Source organism: Procambarus clarkii, chromosome 83 (genome assembly GCF_040958095.1).
Source record: "Procambarus clarkii isolate CNS0578487 chromosome 83, FALCON_Pclarkii_2.0, whole genome shotgun sequence".
NCBI lineage: Eukaryota > Metazoa > Arthropoda > Malacostraca > Decapoda > Cambaridae > Procambarus > Procambarus clarkii.
Genome location: NC_091232.1, coordinates 5698383 through 5726211, shown reverse-complemented (window position 1 = coordinate 5726211; position 27829 = coordinate 5698383). Strand labels below are relative to the sequence as shown.

The 27829-nt window shown below is 37.9% G+C and overlaps 1 protein-coding gene across 9 annotated transcripts in view; it reads right to left on the bottom strand.

The window, feature by feature from the left end:
- The window catches only part of LOC123768722 (angiomotin-like protein 1), a 56330-nt gene that overhangs the window by 13001 nt on the left and 15500 nt on the right, over positions 1–27829 (bottom strand). For 2 of the 9 annotated variants that reach the window (XM_069316321.1, XM_069316326.1), the window contains exons 1-13: positions 22312–22443; positions 21503–21639; positions 20694–20922; positions 19088–19213; positions 17309–17998; positions 17050–17179; positions 14667–14717; positions 11171–11441; positions 9654–9799; positions 8982–9137; positions 6582–6739; positions 4088–4222; positions 1710–1838 (exon numbers count right to left, since the gene is read on the bottom strand). In XM_069316321.1, coding sequence (XP_069172422.1) covers positions 1710–1838; positions 4088–4222; positions 6582–6739; positions 8982–9137; positions 9654–9799; positions 11171–11441; positions 14667–14717; positions 17050–17179; positions 17309–17998; positions 19088–19213; positions 20694–20922; positions 21503–21639; positions 22312–22370 — 2417 coding nt within the window. In that variant the 5' untranslated portion in view covers positions 22371–22443. Of the gene's footprint in view, positions 1–1709; positions 1839–4087; positions 4223–6581; positions 6740–8981; positions 9138–9653; positions 9800–11170; positions 11442–14666; positions 14718–17049; positions 17180–17308; positions 17999–19087; positions 19214–20693; positions 20923–21473; positions 21640–22311; positions 22446–25620; positions 25760–27829 lie in introns of those variants that run through there. The other 7 variants (XM_069316324.1, XM_069316322.1, XM_045759422.2 and 4 more) reach the window with 6 other exon arrangements.

The following is a 27829-nucleotide window of genomic DNA, read 5'->3' as shown; positions in this document are numbered from 1 at the left end:
TTACCACCTTCAAATAATCAGTCCAATTAGTTTTTTTCTGTATTAAAAAATGAGCATTTCAATAATAAGTAAACATGCAAGTACGCATGTACAGTATTTTATACAGCTGGTGAGAATTTAAGGGGTACAGTATGACTATCAAGAAATACACCAAAAGAACAAAAAGAAGTGTTGAATGTAATGAAACCTTTTGTTTTGGTAGGTTTGGGTAGGGCCTCTGTGGCTCTCTGCAAGCAAAGAACTCTCTGCAAAGCAAGCAAGCAACCAACTCTACAGTGATTTGCTTGCTTTGCACAGTAGTTTAGCTGTTTCAGTGATTTGCTTTCTGTGAACCTCACAGTTGTCTGTATTGCTTCGCTTACATTCTTGATGTTTTTCTTGGCGAGGGCGAGAGTAAGAGCTGTTCACCGAGTCTCTGTTAAGGGGGGGAGCCAGGTTGTGCCTCTGGTCCCTGGTGATAGGCCATACAGAAGAATGAAGTAGCTCAGTGGTGGGGAGCTGCCTCAGTAAGCTAGCTTCAGGAAATCACAGTTTGTCCCCTCCAGAAAATACTTATCTGAAAGGGTGTATCAAACCATTTTATATTATGTGGTTTCTCCTGTAATTACTAACACAGAATATGCACCTCACAAATTAAAACGTAAATATGTGAAAGTGAGTATTACATTATTTTCAATCTAATCACTGGAGGTTGCAAGTACATTATGTTGGTTATTGGGAGAAGCTAAGTAATTTGATCATCACCGTAATGGAAGTAAAGTTATTTTTTGTACAATATAAGAGGCAATCGTATTTTAATAACCCAACCAACATAGATGAAAATCAAGTCGTGATAAGGTTCCAGAATGGATCAAAACATCATCACTTTCCATTCTTTTCATGCATGGGTTGGCTTAATTTTTAGCCAAGTTATTACGACTTGTTCTCTGCAAAGGTATTTTTTTAGTGGAAGGTGTTCACTTTTTCCCGTAATGGGAACAAAAACGTTATCACCTAATATTTGTAAATCCGCCTCTGACGTAGCATCCTGGCAATAAGCCACATACAGTACTTTTATGCTCAATTAATCTACTACAAAATATTTTATACTTTGATATCATTGTGTTTTTAACTTTGTTCTCTTTCATCAACTATTCAACTTAATGTCCAAATTTTGCATTTCATGTAAAGTGTATTCCTTTCAAATATAATCTAGCCAAATACTGTATAGTTGATGACTGCTTCAAATATGGTGGCTAATACAGGGTTCGTCTAAAAATATTTGGATCATTTCTTTATGTCCTCCAGAAAATACTTGTGGAACCAATTGCCGCGTAACATTGTGGAGGTGGGGTCCCTCGATTGTTTCAAGCACGGGTTGGACAAGTATATGAGTGGGATTGGGTGGTTATAGAATAGGAGCTGCCTCGTATGGGCCAATAGGCCTTCTGCAGTTACCTTTGTTCTTATGTTCTTATGTCTGGACTTCTTCATATCAAATTGTCCAGAAATTAAAATATTTATGACAGAATTATAGCCCTTTTCAGGAGCTATACCTCTTACTGCTGTAATCCAATCTCTCTCTAAAATATATCTTTACTCAAGTCACAATACAACATGAGTTCCATAATATCTAGTTCCTAACATTAATGTTAGTATAGAGCCTGTTAAGAAAGTCAACACACACACACACACATTGCATCCCACAAATGCAACTGCTCATCAATTACCTTTTTCCAATGTTCAGAGACTTTCTCAAGAGAGCTTTTTGGTACAGTGCCTCTTTTTCCTCTGCTCGTCTTTGAAGAACACGTATCATGGCATCACGCTCTGCTACAAGACTTTCCAGTTCACGGTTCCTAAGGGTTAATTTGCAGTCATATTTAGTTTTCTATAATATTACCCAATCATTATATAATACGTAAATAGCAAGAAGTGTGTGCTAAGATGGTACATTAGGTGGGAATAGCCAGGCGAGTGTTGAAAAAGTATGCCAAGCACTGAACAGGAGAAAGCACAGGCAAAACTAAAAGCAAGCAAGCATGAATCTGGTTACCCAAACTATGATTAAGCAAAGAAGAATATATATATATATATGTTTTACAAGGACAACCAGGACAAGAAAGATGAGTGAAGGACACAACTGAGGAGAAAAAATTATGAGGTGATAGTTACATTAGACTAAGTGGAATTATGTGAAAGATGATGGGCATTAGGACAAGTACTGTAGTACACTTGTAAAAAATAACCATGTGCAAGAGTACTTTTACTGTACTAATTATACGAGTATAAAGTAACAGCATATGATTTATACAATTTTACTTTTCTTTTCAGACATTTCATGCAGTTTATGCCTAATTTATTAGACAGGGGAAAAATAAATATCCATCTTCACGGCTTATTTTCCTAATAAACTCCGTGAACAACATTTCAAAATACTGTATTGCTTTACCCTAGGACAGGGCTTCTGAAATATATATAGAATAAATACCTATCTATTAGATTTGCAGATGACATTAAAAATTAAAACTGATTTTCTAATTCAATTATTTACATAATCATAAAAATGATTATGCAATCCTGAAGTAACAAGTGGAAATACACTTGAAGAATTTGTAGAGACCATCTCTAGCTGAAATTTCACGAGCAAGTAAAATATAGAACTAGAATGTGAAGAGTTATCAGAGCACCAGGTACCACCCACAAAGAGGCATAGCACAAGAGCTATGATAGCAGATATAGCACAAGAGCCAGATATCATTTCCTGTAGATACTGAGAGATAAGCACCTGGTACCTGACACCTAATTCCCAAAGAATTATGAATAATTCTTCAAAGAATAATTCACAAAATTATTATATTTAAACACTATGTCTTATACTGTGTAACTTATTTGAGCACATTTGATTCCCTCTCTAAGAAACTTGATCTAAATGAAAGTCGGATTCAGTCGATGGATTAAGATTCAGTTAATGTTATAAGCATTAGTATAGGGGTCCAAGTAATCAAGAAATTCCTGCTGGACCAGATTTGTGGAAGGGATAAACATAATTTGCATGATTAAAAAATTTACTTCTATAACGTGCTTTTGGTATCAAAATACCGTTTTTTAAATATGCTATATTTTAAGACGCTATTAAAACACATTGTGGCAATAAATAAAAATAACATAGTAATGATGTAATGCACAGAACAGGGTATGGAACCAATCATTCTGTTCGTGTAAAAATACACTCTACTGTATTCACAAATTTGTATTTTGGGAATTATTTTGCTGTTCAAAACCTGAGTCTTCTTTGGTGACTCAAGATACCAATAATTTTTTCTGGTGTCAGCCATACAACCTGGCCTTGGTGTATATGTACGTATGTAAGGCCATCAAAGACATTTAACAAATTTTCTTGTATAACCACATGTAAATACAATTAATAATAATACAAGAATCCTTCTGAAGACTCTAAAAATCCCCTTTCTGGGCCCACAATAAGTATTATTATTATATTATTCTCATAGTACATTCAATTAGTAAGAGGAAATGTACTCAACTGTTTGTCGTGTTTGGCAGGAAGTAGGTGGGTATTCATGTGTATCAATTGTCTCATTGCAATACTGTGCTAACATTTTGACATACTTCAGCATTTAGTGTCCTTAGAGCGCTATTGTAAATGCATTTTTCTTTAGACATATTGACGTGTACCAAAAGCAATAAAGGCATTGCATTAGTGTATGAGCATATTAAGTTGCTACACTTGTGATGGTATCCTTTTATCTTACCATAAGAAAGTCCATTCTCTTAAATTAACAAAACCTTACCTCTTGCAGTTTTACTTATTAGCCATTCCCTCTCAAATACTTAACCACTTGTCCCAATGGTACTCATTACTCTAATCTGTTTAATTTACACTTACAGTGAAGGTCCTTCAAGTGCCAGCTTTCTTCATATTATTCTACTGTTAAATCCTGCTACATTTGTGCATTTTGCAACTTTTTTTTATCACATATCATTCAAGCTCCAGCAGTATATCACTAAAGGTTAATCCTAGTACCATGCTTAAAAAAAAAATTAAAACAAGCTTGCAATTTGTTTGTTTTTTCAAGAGAATAATTACCTGGCCTCATACTCTGCTTGCTTCTTACTCATGGTGTGGAGCTCGTCCATTTGGCGCAGTTTATCAGACTTTGCCTGAGCGATGTGGCGCTCACTCTCCTGGCTAGTCTTTTCTAAGGCAGCAATTTTGGCATCTCTGTACAGTAACCATAAAAAATTAAATAAAATATTTTCCACAATAAAATATCAAGACTGCCAAAATTGAATTAAGCTAATGAGAGATTTCAAAATTAAACTATTGGCAATGTAAACTCCAGTGGTGGGAAGAGGCAATGACAGAAGTGCTAACCTGTAGCCTCTCTCTATCTCGACTATAAAGGATGGAGAAAGCTGACAAAGAGGTATAAAAAATGTATTGAAACAATGTCAAAGAAAGCCATTATCATTTTCTGAATAGAGCATATGTATATTGAATGGCAAAGAATGTTTCTGTAAAATTGCAAGTGCAACAGACCCAGGAATCATTCTGCACCCCCCCTCCCCCCACCCAAAAAAAAAAAATAAGAGGAGGAACACATGATTCTGCTTAACAAGGTCCACAATAGGAATTTAAGGATTAAGTTAAGCTATGCAACAAAGAAGACGAAGGTGCTTTACAAATCATGGCAAGTAAGGGAAAGCATGAAATGAACAAAAATATGACATGTATGTGCATACTATGCTAAATGGATGCGAGGTTGCAAGCTTACAAAATACAAAAGAACCCAAATACAAAAGCAGAAGATATAAATTACTTTTGCATAATCCTATGGATCAAAGATATCACATGGTAATGAGTGATGTTACGATATAGAAGGGCTGTGCAAAAAACCAGCGTTGAATGTAATGAAATGCCATTTTCTGGACAAGACCCTTTGGCTCCCCGGAGCTATACCGGACTGATGTGTATATATATTAGACCGTGGCAACAGTCAATCGAAGGAGTTCTAAGCCTACCGATTTGGTAGGCTAGTAGCTGTCTGTATATCAGACAGCTACATAGTACCTCGCGCCCCAGCCAGCGACGAAACTATTTCCTACCCAAGGCCAAACAGGAGTAAGAACCTCCCCAGCTGAACCCCCAAAGGCGGGCAATCACCGAGCAGCGACAGAACTACATGGAGGTAGCTGCTCCTGAACGGCTCATGGAAGATAACCCCGAGGCCGCAAAGGCAGTACTTACGGGGCATCTAGGGAAGGTAGCCCTAGGTGCATGCAGCCCCAGTACTCTTGTGTTACGTCTGGCTCACACACCACCAAAACAGAGCAACACCACCGCACTGCACAAAGAGTGGAGCCAGAGCAATCGACAGTTGGCAACACAACAGCCTCTTGAACTGAGGAGAGTTGCAGGCATGGAAGTCTGGGACTCCCCCATCCCCCTCCCAGGAAGGGGGGGGGGGTTGTGCAGACGGATGCGCTGCAGTTGTGGTGACATGTTTGTTTTCCTTGTTTTTGATTGGGGAATTCTGTTTGCTAGTTCAGTTTTTGGTTTGCAACTTTTTGACCAGCAGTAGTTTGTTTTGAAATTCCTACCTTTCTGGGTGCCTGACCTGGTAGATGGCAGACAAAGACTGCTTCCAATTACACGGGCGTGTCTTTACGCCATTGCTCCTTGTGCCTCTCTTGAGGGGGGCCAGGTACTGGCTCTGGTCCCCGGTAGGCTTAGAACTCCTGCGAGTGACTGTTGCCACCGTCTAATATATATACACATCAGCCCGGTATAGCTCCGGGGAGCCGAAGGGGCTCTCCACAGAAAAGGTTTTAGAATGGTGCTTGGATGAAAATAGGGATATGGTAGTATAGACATAAATACAATATGAGGGAGAAAACCATTACTGAAATTTACAAGAATACTGTATTACAAAAATTAGCCTATTAATGCCACTAAAAAGCTGTTATGCTAATAAAGTACTGTATATCTGTAAATTTAGCTATACAAATCATAGTGAGAAATTAAGTTAAAACAAATAAACAAAAACAGAAAATCACATGTATAAAACGGTCGTGTTGATGAACAGACTTTTTCCACAAGTGAACAGATATGAAAATTTTGAGACATTTGTAGGTATTTCTGATATACTTTTCTCACATTTTAAAATGATTTTACGAACAGCAGATTATGCTTTTCTTCTCATATCTTTTCTTTTGCTGGTTTATATACATGTCCCATTAGGCTAGAGTCGAAATAAAAAGGTGGTACACATAAGTTTTTCTTTAACCACTTAATGCCGGAACAACCGTGGACATCTTCAGAGAGAAAACTAGATAGTTTCCTTCAAGAAGTGCCAGATCAACCGGGCTGTGGTGGATATGTGGGCCTGCGGGCTGCTCCAAGCAACAGCCTGTTGGGATAAGCTCTCACAAACCGGGGCCAGGCTTGGGGAGTAGAAGAGCTCCCAGGTACAATCCAGGTACAATGTTGTGCATTATACACACACAGTACAATACAAGCAAAATAGAAGTTGTGGGAACAATTTGACAAACTGCAGAGAAAAATGACAAGAGTAACGCACTTGGGCATGGATGCAGCTTCAATGGCAAGCTGCCTCATTGCTGACTCTTGCAGGTAGCGCTGCTCCCATTTCGTGACCTCCCCTTCCAGAATCATTATTTTCTCATCTTTTTCCCGAATTTCCCGTCGCAGATCACTCAGTTTGCTCACAGGACCATCCTGTAAACAAAGCAAAATATTTAAAAACACATCTCCTATAAAGACTTCTTTCATCTTGGAATTTCTCCTTTTTGTGAGACTAGTTATAAAACTACTTTAGTCATTTTCACTCGGTAGAAATTTTTGAAGCCTCAAATTACAATATGCTTAAGACTTAAATATAGATTTAACTGCCACCACATTCCCCCCTGGCCAGATCTGGGAAAACAACATTGATGTAACATTGAAACGACATTGCTAACATTGATCTCATGTTGGTTTAACATTACTCGGGCATATTTTCCCCAGTGGGTTAAAAAAGTCATCACTAAGTGAAATGAGGAACACCTCTTGCAGGAAATTACTGGAAGACGTCAAAAAATTTATATTCCTACCAATAGTGGCTTATCACAAGTCGAACCTGGCCTCAGGCCGGGCTCGGGGAGTAAAAGAACTCCCAGAACCCTCTACAGGTATGCTCCAAAGAAACAACAGCATGGAATTGGGCAAAAAAAAAATATAAAATACAGCCGACATGATTTATTTTGGAAATCTGTGATGGTTAATGGGATTAAAAGAAAATTTACATAAATATAATAAGTTAAATCAATTAGTGAAAAACATCACAGAAAAAGAAAATCATGTAATGAACGATGACAGAATCAGTCTAAATTATATTTTGGAAAATGCTGTATAGAAGTTTTTAAGTTATGATTACCTCAATGGAGGGTAGATCTTGGAAAAAACTCTAGGCATCAAAACTATAGGACTAAAAATATACAAGACCAAAAATAGAGGCGAGCATCAGAACAAAGGAAAAAATGAATAACAAATAGTAACAAGCAACTAAGAAGAGAATACAGAGAATGAGAAAAAGTTGACCAGACCACACACTAGAAGGTGAAGGGACAACGACATTTCGGTCCGTCTTGGACCATTCTCAAGTCGATTGTGACTTGAGAATGTCATTCACAATCGACTTGAGAATGGTCCAGGACGGACCGAAACGTCTGGTCATACGTCTGATAGTGTGTGGTCTGGTCAACATACTTTAGCCACGTTATTGTGACTCATCGCCTGCATGAGAAAAAGTTGAATACCACCAACTGGTGGTGCCATGAGAATGACCAGAGGACACAGTTATCAATGGGTAAGAAAGCATTCAAAACAATTACTCCACAATAGAGGTGGTGTCTTAAACAATCACGAACAACCAGCCAATCAATTAATCAACTTCAAGCAATCCTATTCAATACACAGATTTCCACATTTTAGGATTATATTTGAGCGATGTGGTGACTCCATTACCCACAATTGCAATAGGTAAAAAAAATCGAGGTGGATCCATCTTTCTAAGCTTCACTCCACTAAGAATAACATTAGCCTTGGATCATAGTACGTACTGTAGTCTGCCTAAGGATGAGATGACCCCTTCACTGCCCATCACTATGGAGTGCACGCTTCCTTTTCCCTATGATAAAGGGACGGTAAGGTTGGCTCCGAGACCAGGCTTTCTAAACTTCTCCAAAAGAGGTGCAAAATTGACATAGTGCTTGCCTGGGCCCTAGAAAGCACATGCAGGCACGGATAGGTGTGTGTGTGTGTGTGTGTAGGGGAGGGGGGGAAGTCTGTGGGGGACTTACTGAACAAAAGAAGCTGAAAGTTGTGAAAGTTTTTAGGTTAGACTGACATTTTAATACAGTATGTGAAATCAAGCTCAACGCTTAGATGACGGCTTATGCCATACAACATATTTTTTTTGTTCATCCAAAGTAAATCCGGCTTGTCATGATTTTTTAATTTAAAAAAAATTGAGTTTTACTAATTAATACCAATACTATAATTACCAATATTTGATTTTTTATACCAACTATTACCTAATAAAATTATAAAAATTATTATTATTGTTAAAAAATAAATTTGGAGCAAGTGGCAAAAATAGCACCCAAAATTATCTATTTAAAATATTAAATCCGAGACCATTTTTGTTATTTTTCTTCTTTAGCACGTGTATTTTTATTGAGGTAACTATTTACTCAAATTTCAGGAATTGATATCAATATCAGAATTTAATTAATTCAAAATTCAGTAGATCCAAGGAAGTATGATAATGTATTTTTTTAAATTCATTTGCAAAGAAGAAATTTATAAAAAATAAAAAAAAGGAAAAAAATATTTCACGAATTTCACATAGTAGTTGCCCAGAATCGAGAAATTTGCACCCTCTAAGAGATTTAGAAACAGAGGTTACTTCATAGCTGACCTGCTTGGTACCAAGACGTAGCTGCTCTATTTCCTTCTCCAGTTTATGACGCAGGTTGTTTTCAGACTGTTCCCGTCTATCAGCTGCTAACTGAAGGGATACCAGGAGCCGCTTCAGTTGTCCAGCTTGCTCCACCAAATTCTGCTTCTTTCGTAACTAAAAAACAAAAAACCTAAAGTGACAAGGATATCTAGGTTAAAGTGAAACATAACTGCACAAACTGAGCATTTGAGCATAGAAGTAAAAGCATAGGTCACAATTCTTCTACAGCCAACTGATTTCTATTATGGGAAAACAGGGCTGTAAAAGTATTGAGGAACAACATAAATAACAAATGAACCGATTATGTGCCTCTGTAACCCTTTACACCTCTTCCACTTTAAATCTCTATCTACTTATGCAATTCTCTTCCTTAATCAAAATACCCCCAATTTTTGGCATACAGTACTGTATAAACACTGTACAGTACTGTATAAACACTGAAGTCATTATAGAAATTACTATTTAACATAAAACATCTTTTAAACAATACAAAATATACTGCAAATACAAGCAAATGCTAATCTAGTTGAAGAACATAGAACATTTGTTAGCTGAAACTTTTATTTATTAATTTGAAATATTTATTTTATCCCTTCAAACACTATGGTATTTACTGCAGAGATTTCTTACCTCCTCTTCAAGCTTTACTACATTAGCTTGTGCATTAGTTAGGGCAGAGTCTAATATATCTATGTGTGTTCGTTGTTCGTTGAGAGTCTGTCTTTGGGCAGTTAACTCAATTTCCTGTCGTTCCTTAGCAGCAATCAGCTCTTTATCTGCAATAAGATGAAAAATGTATTAAAGCATACAAATGTAACATGTTCAATTAAATTCATCAATACCATCTTCTTGAGGTTATCTTGAGATGATTTCGGGGCTTTAGTGTCCCAGCGGCCCGGTCCTTGACCAGGCCTCCACCCCCAGGAAGCAGCCCGTGACAGCTGACTAACACCCAGGTACCTATTTTACTGCTAGGTAACAGGGGCATAGGGTGAAAGAAACTCTGCCCATTGTTTCTCGCCGGCCCCCGGGATCGAACCCGGGACCACAGGATCACAAGTCCAGCGTGCTGTCCGCTCGGCCGACCGGCTCCCTCAAACCATATATATGCCTGGTTCAATATAGGGACATGCTACGAGAAGCCACATGTTAAACTGAACCGAGTAATATTTTAAGCCTCGAGGGATGTATTTTTGGCTAAGTAGCTCAGCCAGGAGGGGAAAGGATATGGTTTTTGTTTGCATTCTTGATGTGCCACCAGGCTGTGTCTGCATGGAGTTGGCAGAAAATGTGAGGTTTAAAATAATTGTAATGCCCTTCAAATTGATCGATAAAATAAGTGCTTGGAGCAACAAGTGGCAAATGGAATTCAATGTGAATAAATGCCATGTTATGGAATGTGGAATCGGAGAAAACAGACCACACACAACTTACAAATTATGTGGAAAGGAATTACAGAACTCTAAAAAAAGAACAAAACCTAGGGGTGGTTTTGGATAGTAAGCTGTTGCTAGAGGAACACACAAAAAACATTGAGAGGAGCGTATGCGTCATTTTCCAACTTCAGATTTGCTTTTAATTATATGGATGGTGAAATACTAAAGAAACTGCTCATGACTTTCGTGAGACCAAAATTGGAAGATGCAGCAGTTGTATGGTGCCCAAATCACTAGAAGCACATAAATAAACTGAAAATGGTGCAACGGCATGCTACAAAATGGCTTTCGGAACTGAAAAACAAAAGTTACGAGGAAAGACTGGAGGCGTTAAACATGCCTAAACTAGAAGATAGAAGAAAAAGGAGATATTATCACCACTTACAAAATACTGACAGGAATTGACCAAATTGACAAAGAGGAATTCCTGAAACCATCAACTTCATGAACAAGAGGACACATATTCAAGTTAAGTAAACAAGGGTGCCGAAAAAATATTAGAAAATTTTCTTTTGCAAACAGAGTGGTAGACTTTTGGAATAAGCTAAGTGAGGTTGAGGTGGAGGCCAAAACTCTCAGTACTGGGCAGTTTCAAAGCGTTATACGACAAAGTACTGGGAAGACGGGACACCATAAGCATAGCTCTCATCCTGTAACTACATTTACGTAATTACACACACACACTGATAGCACAAAGGAAAACAAACTTACTCTGTGAAACAAGCTGTGCGATGAATAAATCCCGTTTATTTAGTTCCTTACGAAGCGCATCAGAACTACTGGTATCTGTAGGCAACGGACGGTTAGCAATTTGAGTAGAGAGAACATCAACCTGATCCTTTAGATCTGCATTAAGCTCAGTGAGTCGCTTAACCTCGGCATGGAGTTTGTGGCGTGCAAGTCGCTCGAGATGTTCCCTTCGTTCAGATGATTTCACCAGGGCCTCATGTGCTTCATGAACCTTGATAATTTCCATTTCAAACTGAGAAAGACAAAAACAAGAACTAAGTAATGTTATACTCATGCTTGCCCTTTACATTTGAGTGATTTGGGAAATAACAAATTTTCACACAAATATTCTTCAGATATTTTTTTTAAAGTAAAGATCTAATAGCTATATTTCCTCAATTACTCTCCCTTCTCAAGGATACACCACATCAGCAATTGTTCGGGAGTTGATTAACACGTAGGACAAGACACATGGGTACGTTACTTCCCCTTGATGCCTCTGTTCACCTAGCAGTAAACAGGTGCCAGGAAATGAGGCAACTGTTGAGGGCTGACTCCTCAGAAAGGTCAGTTGTTGGCCTAAGGGTCCTCGTTGAACCTAACAGGATTTCCTGTCCCCCCAACAATGGAAAACTACATCCACGATGTAGTTTCCCGTTGTTCTATAATAGAAAACTACTGTACTATGCATATCTCGCAAAACAAATAATATTAAGACAATTTAACAATGGATTCTTAAATAGAAAAAACTGTTACAGACCCTTTCTATTCCAAAATATATTCACAATTATATGCCTAAAATTAGTTATATTAGTGTAAACCAATATTACATGCTTTTACACCTATTTTGAAATCAAAATCACATAAAAATAAATTACTTGGTTTAATTCTTTGAATGTGTTTTCAAATCAGTACCTCAACAGTAAATATTCTGATGACACTAAAATGTGCTGTACAACTTTGGAGTTTACAAACTCGCTTCCTTAACCATTTTATTTGCAGTTTTAAGGGGAAATTTCTCGAAATATTGTACATGAGCATGGTGTAGGCAGATCTTATCAGTAAACCAACTGGAGTGCACCTCTGCCAATCAACCCATCACTCAAGGCAATATTTGCCCTGCCAGTTCATATTTTCTATTTGCTTTGCAAAGTGCCTGGCTGAAAAGTATTAATGTTTATTTCCTTTCTAAGGTTATATAGACCAATTGTGTGCAAATTTCCAATTTTTTTATACACATAAACCAAAAGCTCCCCCTCATAAGGGAGTCAGTAGCTCCTCAGGCAGCCACCTGGTGGTAAAGGGGTGTAAGTAGCAAAGGAATGACCTAAATGTTGTGTTCCTAGTTGTCAGAGTTTGTTCATATTTTCCTTCTTGTTGTATGTTTTGTTTTGCTCTACCTTTCTGGTGGCTGATTCTCTCAGGATGATCTAACATCCCTTACTCCATGCACCTCTGAGGGGACCAGGGTTTGGTCTCTGGTCTCCGATAGGTTTTTTTATGACTAGGAAAGGCCTGGTGTGACGTGATGTGTGTAGAGTTATCTAGGTGGTTAGCTACAGGGAGCCATCGAGAGACCCACCAGAAAGAAGCATTTCATTATTTAATTTTTTTTTGTATCTATATTGTAGAACATTCATTTGCAAATATTTTGACCCAAAATTTATAGTTATCATGCAAATAATAGCTTGGAAAATGTAGCGAGTGTAAACATTTTAGCCACTGCTGAGTAGGGCCCCCAAAGGGGACAAAGCATTTACAATCGAGCGTGTGGCGAAAGGTAGGAAAGCTAAAGAGTTTATTAGCTAACTAGCCAACCAACCCGTAACCCAAACTAATAACTAACTTGCCAATCAACTACTCAATTAACCAGCCAGCCAATCATGCACAAGTCAATAAGCCAGCCAGCCAACTAGTCAATTAACCAGCTAGCCAGTCATGCATTAATCAATAAGCCAGCCAGGCAACCAACTAGTCAATTAACCAGCCAACCAACTACCCTGTAGTCAATTAACCAGCCAACCAACTACCCTGTAGTCAATTAACCAGCCAACCAATGAGTCAATTAACCAGCCAACCAACTAGTCAGTAGCCAGCCAGTAGTTTAAAATTAATAATTATTTGTAGTCAGATATGGATTTATCAGCATGTTTCCCATCACCAACTCACTGGCCCCCTTAAAACTTTTGGACTCCCTATAATAATTGTATATAGATTTACTGTATTATCATAATATATATTAATAAAATATTGTATATACAAGGTGGTATTTATAAACAAAAAGAAAGCCTCCTCTCCTCCATTTCCAAAAATGGAAGAGTAGCATAAAACTTCATTTGGCAACAATTCAAATAGAGACTATTAGGAATATGCCACAACATCAGGGAAAAGTGCACAGAAATTTTGATGCAGTAAAGCTGATATATTGCAGATATCGCTCAAATTTGTAGCACCCGCCATCTCCCATATGATGACCGAAATTACAGTACTTAGTCCAAGTAGTCCAAGTTCAATCATATGTATGCATTCTAAGCTTTAAAACAATACACCTAGGCCTTCTCAAGATTTCACAAAATTCCCCAAAAATGATTATAGTTAAGCTAAAACTATTATCTCAACAAGGGTTACTAAATTAGTTTAAAACTTTTCTACCCAAAATTTATTTAAAAAATAGAATTAAATCAAAATACTAACATTCTAACATCTTACTATTTGATCCCTGTGGCCTGACAAATCCCTATAGCCAAATTACCAGAAATGAAATCATGACACTTTAATATGCAACAAAAAAGATACTTGTAGCATACTGTCAACTTATCAGTCTCACTTATAAAACATAAGTTTGCACATGTTGACCAGACCACACACTAGAAGGTGAAGGGACGACGACGACGTCTCGGTCTGTCCTGGACCGGTACGTCGTCGTCCCTTCACCTTCTAGTGTGTGGTCTGGTCAACATTCTTCAGCCACGTTATAATGACTCATCACCTGCATAATAAGTTTGCACATGCACATTATATCAATGACATTACAAGCGAGCTGGTCCTGTGGAGGCTTTCTAACTACTGTAGTGTTAGCTCAAGAGTTGGGCCACAGCCAATTGCGTCATTCTGTACTCAAGTGTTGCGACATGCAGGCCTTGTGCCCTCTTCAAAACTTCAATACAGGGTACAATACATAATTGGTCAATTCTTCACATTTTTTGAGTAGATATCAATACTAACAGTTTAAATGATCAACACAAATGGATCATCAGTAATCAAAAACATGGCCATAGAAGATACATGGAGATTGCATAAATAATTTATTGACATTCAGACATTTTATATATATACTTCTGTCATTTTGTGAAGGCATAACTGCAACATACTTTTTTTTTTGCTCAAATATATATTCTTGGATTTAAACATTATATATCATTGAACCACAGGCATGCAACACATTCCAAACCGTATTGGTATCCATCCTGGTGCTTACATTTTGAAGGTGGCTCCTAGATCTGTACCAGATTTGTCCAGGCCTGGCTTCCTGAAAGTTTTTAAGACTATTTTTAGGGAGCAGAGGGTAGGGGGATGGTGGCACTGTCTGAATTAGGGAGTACAAAATAACTAAACTTAGACATTCACTACCATTATCCCAACTATAGTATAGTGCTTGGAAGGGAGATGAGAACCGAGTGAGGGATTGGTGTTCAACTACTTAGACGGGGATTAAACACCGACCCTACAAGCAAGGCCGTCGCTGTATCGACCAGTCTAAATGAATGATGAAAAAGATGTGAATACTGTAATAGTGAATGAAGTGACATAAATTAGAAAACAAGAATAACTCATCCATTTGTTTTTAAATATTCACACTACATAAATAGCATTATGGGAACCAAGCACCACCACACTTCAGCCGTCATCTGCAGCAGCACCTTATTATTTCGTAATACCAGATGCACAGTGTTCTCATGAATTGTCATACAAATACATTCACTTCCTCAGAAACTGCTTTCACCAAGCTTTTTCCCTTACCACACAAGATGCTTTTCATGATCCATTTTCCTCATCCTTACTCATCAAGTCCTCTCATCATCATCCTTTCCAATCCATAAATTCACTTGAATGAGATCTCGTCACTGAAAAATCATTATCCATTCATTTATCCTGACTGTACAATCTTGTTAAGCTCTCCTCAATCTAGTGCATCATCGATTTTCACAACGAATTATTGTGAAAAACATTTTACATTTGAATTTTTACTCAATTTTAATACCACACATGCTTCTCAAAATGTTTTAATACCACACATGCTTCTCCTGCACTAATTCTTGATTTGCCCACGTTCATTCCACTCCATAATCATGTATTCGAACATTAGGGTCGCTGGTACCATTTCTTCATGCAGTGCTTTAGGTGAATCTATTCCTATAATGCGTGTATTTCTAACCAAGATTTTCATTTCACTGGTCACTTTTCTTTAAAAACTTGCCCTTCTTTTAACTTATATAAATTCCATTTGTCAAACACACATCACAGAAATTTAAATTAAATGACCACTTAAAGCACTGCACCATTCACATTTATTTTCCACACAGAATTACCTCTCTTCCCCCACCATAGCTTTGCTTTTCGTCCAAATTTACACCTTAAATACAAATTTCAACTAGTCTACATAAATCTCACTCACTCTCTGCTAAAAGAACTTTCATCAGCATGAATCATATTTTACATAATTCCATTATTCCCGTAAAGATTGTACTCTAGGTTAACAATTTTCTCGCGACATTCTTACTTTGACCTCCCTCATGACACCATTCTTTAGTATACTGAGCTTCCTAGGTGACATCATACAACCCTGGTGTACACCTACAGTAATATCAAAACAATCGCTCATTACACCTTTACCTTTTGCATATGCATTACTTTCTATAGAAACTTTAAATTCAACAATACTTTCCAAACTTCATTTACACATCAAATTCCTTATCTATTAACTTTGTCACATGCCTTTCCTAAATCTTTATTGCATGCCTTCTCTACAAGCTGTCTCAGTGCAAATATGTCATCAATAAATCCTTTTCCACCTTGAAACCCACGTTGTTATTCAATAATCAATTTCTCAGCAAATTCCTAGACTCTTAATAATTGTTATCCCACCCATTATGCCGAGTATATTAATGTCAATTACCTGTACATTACTTCCTAATCATGAGAAGTTTTCCTATTAACCATTGAGATAATAATTAGTTTAATACAGTTGGTCAGGTATTTAAGATTATTATGTGATGCCAATCTCTGACAATTCATAAATAAAGTAAACAAATGCATACGAGGAGTCACAATAACGTGGCTGAAATATGTTGACCAAACCACACACTAGAAAGTGAAGGGACGAAGGTTTGGTCAACAAACTAAACAAAGACTAGGATATACATACCATAAGGCTCTATCCAAAATAAACCCATTTAATATTCACTAATTGTCCTATGGATAGAACATAATAGAGGCTGAACCAAAGATGAATTTCTAGGAAGCCATGTTTCTTTGCACTAATGTACAAAACAAGAGAAATGGGTGATGATGCAGAGGTCATTTTCTGGCAACAATGAACAGGAACAGAAACACAGTGAAGGTGCAAAGGAGATCATGCTCAGCTTTATCAGTGTACAAGAAGAGACAATGTGGAGATACAAAAATGCCATGCTCTACTACACCAGTGGACAGCAACAAAGCCAATGTGGGAATGAAAGGGGGCCATGCTTCCCCAACTAAGGCTGAAGCACTTTTTATAACCTAGGGGGGGGGGGGGAACAACTGAATAAGCATCTATAATAATATAATATTTTAACAGTGGTACAATAAATAACACCTACCCTTTGAAGTTTGGCAACTTTCCTGTGGTACATATCCACTTCCATTTTCAGAGCACTGTTTTCTTGAACTAAAATATCAGCCATTTCCTGCATAGGGCTATCTGCAATGTCAGTTTGTCCAGACACAACTCTGCTCAAAAATAAAATAAAATTGATAGTGACCATTATTTAAAAACATGCACATGTTTTTATCTATGAAACACATCCTTCTTAATAAGTCAGAATACTGTATAATTTAATGCACATAACTAAAACTTACCTCTGGCTTAGCAGTTCCTTTGGACTAGTGGCTTCTTTGGCATTATTCAACTTGGTAAGATCTGGTTGTGACTTTGACAAATGTGACTTTTCCATTCCGTGCTTTACTAATTCTCCTTGTTGCTCGTGTTTTTCAGGCTCTTTCAATCTCCACACAGGGTATGCTGGTGGAGGCGGCAGAGTCATTAAGTCATAGTTAACAGTGCAATCCAAATCATAAAACAATGGAGCTCTTGACAGATCCCTCATCATTGTTCCAGCACCTTCAGTTGCCAAATTGATTCCACTATTAGAACTGGAAGCACTCTGGTCACTACATCCACTTCCTTTGCCCTCATGTTTTAGAAGATGTTTAAGTACCTCAGATTGGTCTAAATATGAGGAAGGGATATCTGGTAAATCTGTGGCAGTTTGATACTTCATGGCAGCATGGGAAGAGAACTTGGGTGACCCTGGAATATTGTTTTGGCTAAGGTAAGAAGGCACAGATGCTTTTTGGGCCAATGCTGAGGAGTCCAAGATGGAAGAATTCAACGAGGATGCGAGTAGATTGGAATTGATGGCCGAAGGATCAAGCGTAGACGAGTTGAGGAGTGACGAGTTCAGTTTGAGAGATTCCATATTGAGTGGGTGAATCTGAGAATTGTACAAGGGAGGTCCCCTCTCTTGGCCATCAAGGAGACTCGAAGACCTGAAAACAGAATACACAAACTATAACTAACTTCTACAACATTATATTACAATTAATATTAGCACAGCTATTGGTAGTCACAAGTCAGCATAGAAGAACTAATTACTCTTACCATTTTATTATTTAGTACCTCAAAGTAACAGAAAGAAACAGATTTTTAATTTATCAACTTTTAATCTTACTTCTACAAATCTTAAAAAGAAATGACAATAATAATAATAATAATAATAATAATAATAATAATAATAATAATAATAAAAATAAAAATAATAAAAAGAAAATGCACATTAAATAAGTGAAAATTAATAAATCAGTTAACTTTTGTCCCCCCATTGAAGTTTCAACCAGGCATATACAGACAAAGGCACTGTTTCCTTCCCATTGCAAGGCATTGCACAATACCTGTACATGAATATGGTAAAAGTTTCTAAATAATATTTATGGTTTTGCATTAAGTCTTTTTTTCCTTCTTTTTACTTTGCTGTAAACTAAGTGCATTACATAAGAGCAGCCACAAGTCCCAGTAACCATGTCTTATTTCTTTTGGTGTGGATGCACTATACACTATTAGCCATTTATTTAGCTGGGTACGAGAAACATCCATGCCTAGTAAGATTTCCATGATTATGGCGGCAGGAATAACGGATTTGTCATTGGATTACCATTCCAAACAAATTATTATAGAGTGCAATGCTTTATAATATATTTAAAACCAATTCAATTCAATTCTTTTTTAATTGAGCATATGCTGCATTTTTTTTTTATATATTGTACAGTATTTTTTATATACTGTATTCTTCATATGGAAGAATAAATGTCTGGAAGAAATCTTACAAGAGGTCACCATCTCAAGAAAAGCATCCCCAGAAAAATTTAATAACCAGAACAACATTGCCAATTAGTATTTTTTCTACACCATACACAAAAACCCTTCAACTTTTTATTTAGAAATCTAATGTTTCCAAAGGCATCTACTGTGCTCTACATGAAATTTTAAAATGAGAACATTGGCCTAGATACAAAACAAAAGTAATATTTAGTACATATATACACTATCGAATGGTATTTATTATTTTTTTTCACACTTACATTGATTTCCTGCCAGCCATTGGAGTGGAGTATCCCCCAGGAGTCCATCTATAATTCCAGAGGTCGTCACTAACCGAGTTATGAATTATAAGTGTATTGGTGCTGCTACTGATGGATGCATTGCAACTGGAAGAAATAAATACAAAGTACAGTACAGTAATTGTGAAATTAAATAAATGAAAACAAAAGCTGGAAAAGTAATTACAGTACACTTGAAAAGGCAGGCAGTGAGATGACTGACATCGTGACAATAAAACACAGAACAAACACCACACAGAAATTATTTAAGACAAAAGAACAAAAGGTTCATTAACAAAAATGTTGATACATTACATAAAAATATAATTGCATTAATAACAATATAAGTGTATTAAAAACAAGGTGCACTGTATTAATATATTCATTGACAATAATGAAGGTGCATTTAGTTCAAAGAGGGTCCAATGACAACTTTAGCATTATCCATTATTCACAGTGATCAATTTGCTTATGTCTTTTACTGTCAACTGATCTCCAGTTTTTATGTCAACACAATGGAACTCTTTTGACCAATGTGTCGGTGGAGATCCACACCCTATAATGGGTATCAGGAGAGAACAAACAGTGCTTACCCTGAGCGACTATATATTACACCTCCCCAGGGTTACACATTCATGTTCCAACGATTTAAAATGTGCTTCTTGTTTCTAACTCAAGACTTGATAACTCAACAATTAAGATAGTGTGAATGAAGTTTATAATAAGGCCAAAAAAAAATTGAACAATTTTTAAGATAATCAACGATATGAGTGTGAAATAACACCAGTGTTGAAAAGGGTTTTCATTGTTTGAGGAAAAGCTGAACTCTATCAAGCCTATCAAATTAATACTTTGCCTGATTAACCTAATTCACACGCATGAAAAGAAACGAAAGAGTGGGGGAGCAAGTCAACAGATAGCAAGAGGATTTGTAAGGGGGACTTCATATATGTGGGTTGGGTTATTTTAGCCAGCTAATTGTGATTTATTCTCTGCACACTTTAACTGAAAACTCAGAGCATTATGATCATGAAACTCAAAAAAGTGAATGTGATTATAATTAAAGCAATAAGGTTGAACAAACACCATAATGAAGATGAGTCAATTCTGAATGGTAGAATACACTAAACTATGTACATAAATTTGTTATATAACACTAAATATGACTTCCACTTCCAACAAGGCCACTGGGGTTTGCTCAGGTTTTTCTTACAAGTTTTTTTTCAAGTGTTTTGCTATTGAAACTAGTATGTTAAAAAATGTTTAAGCTCAGTCATCTAGTACAAGACGTTTTATAAAAATTACATAAATAGGCACACTTAAAGAAGTGGGAGGCATGTAAGAGTCATTGAGCATAGTTAAACATAATTCTATGGTTCGTTTCCATTTTGAGTTTGACACAGTTTCGTTCAATACATACTGGTGCAACAAGCCCTTGAAGATCTAAATAGTAACAATGCAAGCTATGCAAGTGTTCCACTAAATTTAATACAGGTATTTAGTTTTTGACCAGAAAGGATACTACTTCATGAGAGTTGCTGTACCAGGTTGTGCCAAAAATAGAAGTGAAAATCCATTGAAAACTTACTCATTAGATCTTGCAGTGGATGCAGTGGAAGTCCCACTTGTCACCACTCCTGATGACCGAGAGAGCTGTGAACTAGCCATATTGTTAAGAGTACTCCCAACATTCTCTTGGCCCTGAGGTTCTTGTCGTTGAGTGTGCTCTAAAGCATAGCGTTCTTCTGGACTCAGATTTTCAGTTGATGTACTCACGTCTGTCTCACTTCCGCTGAAGCTCTGGCCATACATAAATCCTATAGAAGTTCAATTCATCATTTTACATTTTGCCATATAAAAATATCTTTAGCCTATAGGCCTAGTTAAGCTAAAGATACAAATGGGTGTACATAAAAAAAGTTTTCTGTTGCAGTGATAGACAGTTGAAACAAACTAAGTGAGGCGGTGGTGGAGGCCAAAACTGTCAGTAGTTTCAAAGCGTTATATGACAAAGAGTACTGGGAAGACGGGACACCACGAGCATAGCTCTCATCCTGTAACTACACTTAGGTAATTACACACACACTTATTTAACACAGGGGACACATGCACAAGGGGACCACAGGTGGAAACCAAGTATCCAGATGAGCCATAGTGATACTAGAAAGAACTTTTTTTTTAACTGTCAGGGGTAGTTAACAAATGTAATGCATTAGGATGTGGAGGCAGACTCCATACACAGTTTCGAATGTTGATATGATAGAGCCTAATAGGAATCTGTTCACCGGTTGATTGACAGTTGAGAGGCGAGATCAAAGAACCAAAGCTCAACCTCTACAAGCACAACTAGGTGATTACATTCACTCACTCTCTCTCTCACTCTCACTGAAGACTAACCCTGGGTGTGTGCAAGGTTGTTGTGGTTATAGTTGATAATTGTGTTGTCATTTGGAGTGGCACAATTCTGGGAGGACTTGATATACTGCTGCGAGGTCATGGCTAGGTCATGGCACACAATGCTCTCTCTAACTGCCCTGTGCAAAGCAAAAAAAATTAAGTTATAGGTATATATCTTAAAAAAAATAACAGTTCATGAAGATCCAGTGCTTAATAATATAATAAAGGAAACTGCATAAGGCTTATTGTTGTACATGTGGTAGCTCCTGTTCAATCAAACTCAATCATATACCAGTACTGTATAATGTGTCTAACCATCACTTGAAACAATCCAGCTGCTCAACATCTATTATGTTATTTGATAACTTGTTCCACAAATCATCAATCCCATTTCCAAACCAGAATTTACTCAGATTTTTTTCTGAATCTAAACTTAAATGGATACCTTTAATTTGTATCCATTGTTTTGTGTTCTATTTTGTTTACACATTTTACACTATTAATACAGTATCCCCTTTCTAGAAGGCCTGCCATAGGTGACTCCTCAAGCTACCTGCCAGGTTAGCTCGAAGCCTATAATACCCCACCAGGTCCTTATGATTTATGAGCTCCTTTTAAGGACCAAGACCAAAATCTGGCCTCCTCAACAGAGGCAAGGTAGTCTGGGGATACTAGATCAATCAAGTACAAAAGAAAAAAACACCAGAAAAGTAGAGCACCCCAAAACATGCAGCTGCATGAAACATTGGTAACCCTAATACAGTTATGACAACACTTGTTATCCAGACACAACTGACAGATATACTCACCCACTAACAGATGGCAGCCCTGGCAACTCAGGCCCCTGCTGGCTGTCCACCTCAGTCATGCACCTGGTGCAGTTCTGTCAACAGCTCCTAGTGCTTTATCAACGCTTCCTGGCTTCACTTAAGCTGAATGGTGGCAATCCTTTTGAACTTTAGTTCCAATTTTTCTGCTTCATGTCTGGGTTTTTTTAAGCTTCACTCTTGTGTAAGCCTCGAGATTTGTTTACCTCAACTGCTTGTGGTTAGACTTCCCTTCTCTAGTCATTTCTGCTATTGCCCCTGCCTTTATAGGGCTCTCTTCCTGATGGTTTCCTCCTTTCAAGGGACCTTGCCCCAGGTAATGTATGGGCTTTGGCTACTCTACAGGTCCCAGTGTTTTGAACGGATTTGGGTTTGCTTGGTATTTGGGGTGTGTGGCGAGTTTAAAGCCAGTTCTTATGCCAGCTTACGCCTTCCATCACCACAGGAGTACAGCACAAATTCCAAGTACAGTACCGGACCTCTCATCCGGTCACCCCAACTTGATGTCAGTGTTCCCCCACAAGTCTCATTTGATACTAGTTTGGCCTCAATCCTCCCTACGAGCCTGCTGCCACTGTGGTTTTCTGGGGAGTTTTATTTTTAATGTCACTAGTCATCCTTTGTCTCTGCCATTCTGCCTGATGGGTTGTTCATGGGTTTTCATCATCACGGGACTTTGGTTTCAGCTGACCATCCTTTGCAGGGTGTAGTTTATCAGGATTCAAAGGATTTATTGGCGATTTAAATTTATTTTTTACCATGATTTTACGAGGTCAATATTGTACTGTGATTCAAAGACCTCAAACTGTACTCCTTTGAACATAGACAAGAGACATCTCATAATATTCACATGGAAAATACTGAAATGTCAGATTCCAAACCTGAACAATAAAATTAATACATACTGGAGTGAGAAATGATATGAAGAGTAAAATATATCCAATAAAAGATTGGGTACAATAAGCTAGAGAACACACAGTAACCATCAAAGACCCACAACTTTTCAATCCCTTGTCAACAATTATAAGAAATGATGCTGGAACAACAGTGAAAGTTTTTAAGGGATAACTGGGCAAGTTTTTGTTGGAGTTACTAGATCAGCCTGGCTGGGATGGCTATTATCAGGCCATCCCTTAAATCCTCTTATATAAAGTTATCCTAAGACAAGCATGGCCCCCAGACTGAGCTGGGGAGCAGAACAACTCTCGAAACTGACTCCAGATAAACTCCAGGTAAATATCACACAGTAACATTAATCATGAGTTAGTGTCATTTAAATGATAACTAATCAAACGGATATAATTTTATGAAATATTCTAATGTTTCACATTAAATTAAAACATCTTAATAATGAAGTGACATATCCACATTTCTTATTTTACCACATTAGTATTAGTGTCATAAGAAGTTGTGCAAATACTGTACAGGTACTTACTCTGGTATCATGAGGAGTCATCCCATTTCCAGTTCATTATTTAGCCAACAACCTTGTTATTGATAATTTATCAATACATGTATATTATCCACCACACCACCACAGTCCCCCTGGTGAAATGGTAATACACTCGTCTGGCGTTTTGCGAACGCTTTGGCCTGGGTTCGTATCCTGGCCGGGGAGGATTTACTTGGCCTTAAGGATTAAGGCCAATCCTTAACTATAACCTCTGTTTACCCAACAGTAAAATGGGTACCTGGTTTTTAAACGACTCGGTGGGTCGTATTCCGGGGTAAATTAGGATTAAGGACTTGCCCGAAGTGCTATGTGTGCTAGTGGCTGTACAAGAGTGTAAGAATGTTTGTATATACAGTACAGTATATATAAAAAAATTAAAACTATCAAATCTACCGAGGCTGGTCATGTTTTTCTTGACACATTAGGTTAAGATATGATTAGATGAGATTCAATTAGGTTATTGGGTGACTGATTAGGTTAGGTAGGAGCAAGTTGGAAATGGGGTGGCTAATTGTGTAACTACCTACCTGTATTTCATAATACCAGAACCTAAGCTAAGGAGTAAAAATCCTACCATCACTTGATTGTTACCCTTTTGCAGAGATTGTCGCATTCAAAGAATAATAATGAAGTTGGTGTAATATTATTGAAGAATAAATTGCCAATATTTTTATACTTTACTCATGTAAATATATAAAAGAAAGGAAGACTTTTTTTTAACAGCATCCAATAAGTGCAACACTCATAAGCTTGTGATCAACATAGTCACTATCAGCTGGGATATTGTCAAATCATATACAACCATTTCAACATTGTCCCATTAAGAAACTATATACTGTACAGTATACTATCAGGTTAGCCTGGTTAAGCTAACTCAACCTACCCCTGGCTGGGTTGAGTTAGGTTAGGCTGGGTTGAGTTAGGTTAGGCTGGGTTGAGTTAGGTTAGGCTGGGTTGAGTTAGGTTAGGCTGGGTTGAGTTAGGTTAGGCTGGGTTGAGTTAGGTTAGGCTGGGTTGAGTTAGGTTAGGCTGGGTTGAGTTAGGTTAGGCTGGGTTGAGTTAGGTTAGGCTGGGTTGAGTTAGGTAAGGCTGGGTTGAGTTAGGTAAGGCTGGGTTGAGTTAGGTTAGGCTGGGTTGAGTTAGGTTAGGCTGGGTTGAGTTAGGTTAGGCTGGGTTGAGTTAGGTTAGGCTGGGTTGAGTTAGGTTAGGCTGGGTTGAGTTAGGTTAGGCTGGGTTGAGTTAGGTAAGACAAAGTTTTAAAATATGTTATCTATCTTGGGTACAGACTAACCTGTATGCCATTAGGTTAGTTAAACCTTCTTCATAGTGATAGCTCCTGGTCATGTAGGTCTACACCCAAACTGAGAGCATTTAGGACTCCCAACTCAATAATTATAGATTCCAATCCATATTAAACATTGAACCAAATCTAGGTCAGGGGAAAACCAATATGCTAGACAGCACTACAAATACCACAGATGGCCTACAGGATTCCCGATGGCAAATTCTGAAATCCTCCAACTCAGAAAGTTATTGCACACTGCACAGTATTTGACTGATGCACTATACACATCTACTGACACCAAGAGCTACCTACGAGCGAGATAAAACTGCCCATCTAACGAGACATGCTTAAAATTCCAGAGAAGACAAAATAAAAGTTAAGTTACGGAAGCTAAGGTTAGCTGAAACCTTTGTCCAACCACGGGGAATTCGTCGTAAATCGTGTCTATTCTCTCACCTAGATTATATATTTTACTACATACGCCCTCCTCACTTCCCTCCCACTCCCCGTACACGGAAGCATTGTCAAAATGCGCCATATATCAGCCACTAACCTTATGAGAAACCCGGAGAAAGCACAAACATCTCCTCCCACAGCGTCTGGCGAGAATTAGTGTTATTTCCGTGACGCGACAGAGGAGCATCGGGGCGTCGCCACGACCCGGCAGGGGAGCACGACCTGATCCCCCTCCGGCCGGCCCGTGCTGCTGCTGCTGGTGGTCGTCTTAGAAGGAGTGGACAGGCTAATCTTAATTTTTTTTTTAATTTTGCTCCGAGGGGTGAGTTTATTGGGCAGCGCCACTCATCCTGTGAGTGGACATACAGCCATAGCAGCATGTCCAGCACTGTTATTCAGACAATTCTCTAATTGTGCATCCGGGAGGTGGTTCAGCTTCAGTTCTTTGGTGTCGCCTCTCAGTCTTCAAGCTACTGGTGTACTGTTTCCAAATAGTAGCATTCAAAACCAGTTCAGGAATTAAAATTGCATCATATGAAGTATCCTCCATGTGCATGACAGAGCTCATGAGTCAGTTAAAGAATCTGCCTTCAGTAAAGGAGTTGATTATGTCCTTGGATTGGCTTTAAGCAATCTTGACAACAATAATACACCAAGAACATCAAATAAACCTTGTAGATCTGAGGCAAAGTGAAATACACGCCAGTAATTCCATCTATTGTCAATTTATCACACTATCATGCAGGAAGAGCCACACATCTATGGATATCCAATAAAATCAGCAGACTCTTAGTTGTTACTACTGCTCAGCTTAGACTCAAATCTAAGTATCTCTGTGAATTTGCATTACCTTTTTTTTTTTTAAATCAGAAGAGAACATGAAATGTAAGGCCTATTATACTCCACTAGTAAAATCTGGGTCCAGCACAGGAATATCTTCCAATATTCCTAAGTGTATGGAAGTAATTAAAGAGCTCAAAGTACTTCATACTATTTGGTCTGAAGTCACTTATAACAGGGCAAGATAACAGGTTCTTGTCATTACCTTCTGATGAAGACCTGACCAAATGTAAATGTCATCTAAATCATTCGCACACCCTCATCACCATGTGATAGGGTGCGGAAAGATATATGAACTTAGAGACAGCTCTATAGCAAGTGTTTAAGAAATGTATAAATATTTCATTCAAAATTACCTGTTACCAGAAATTTTAACCAAATATCTCCAGTTTGTTAACTGTAGGTAGTAAATGTGGGTGATTGTAACTGCAAATGACGCCCTACTCAATCCTACTTCCATCTGATCAAGTTCAAATCCCAGGTGGATGGGCCACCGATCTTTCATCTCCCCTCTTCACCTCATCTCCAGATCCTTGCTCAAGATTTCTGCAGCCTCGCCCCGTTCTTCCATCCCCTGCTTGCCAACTCTATGGACATTTTCGTTTCGCCATCACAACTTTTCCACCGTTGCCCACTGGATGGTGGCGGTGTACAGGGTTTATCAATTAAAACACTAACTCACCACATAAGGACAACTTAAGAGACTGTACTTGTGGCCGGTCTCGAATCCATTAATTGTTGACATAACAATATACATTAAATTTTGTAACTAGCTTATCAAAACGGTAACTTACTTAGCTAAATGAATTTCGGGGCACAGTCCCTGAACCCATTATGTGCCTCTGTAACCTTTCCACTGCCGCCCACGGGATCAGTATGGGGTGCATAATAAATAAACTAAACGAAATCACCCAGGAAATTAGATCAGCCAAAAGCAACCACGAAAGGAAGCGTGTTCAAAACGCTCAAAACAAAGGAATTTCCTTTCCTGACTTCATGGGCTTCACTGGAGCCTTTGATAAGGTACCACATGAAAGATTGGCAAGGAGAGTACAATCACACGGAATAAATGGTAGAATACTAGAATGGATAAAACAAAGGCTAAAATAAAGAAAGCAAAGTGTGGTCCTAAATGAAAATGAATCTGACTGGAGAAATGTGGTGAGAGGAGTACCGCAAGGGTCCATTTTGGGGCCAACCCTTCTTGTCATATACATCAATGACATACATATATGACATACACATCATTGACATATCTCAAACCACATAAGCAAATTTGCAGATGACCCTAAAATTTATGATAAAGTAGGAAGTGACAGCGCACAAAAAAAATTACATTCACGTGATGCGAGTTCTTCTTAGGAAATGACAATGATATTGAGGCCTTACAAATAGATCTACATAAACTCCAGAAGAGTCGGAAGATTAGCAGTGATTTTCAATCAAAAAAATGCAAGTCCTTCCAT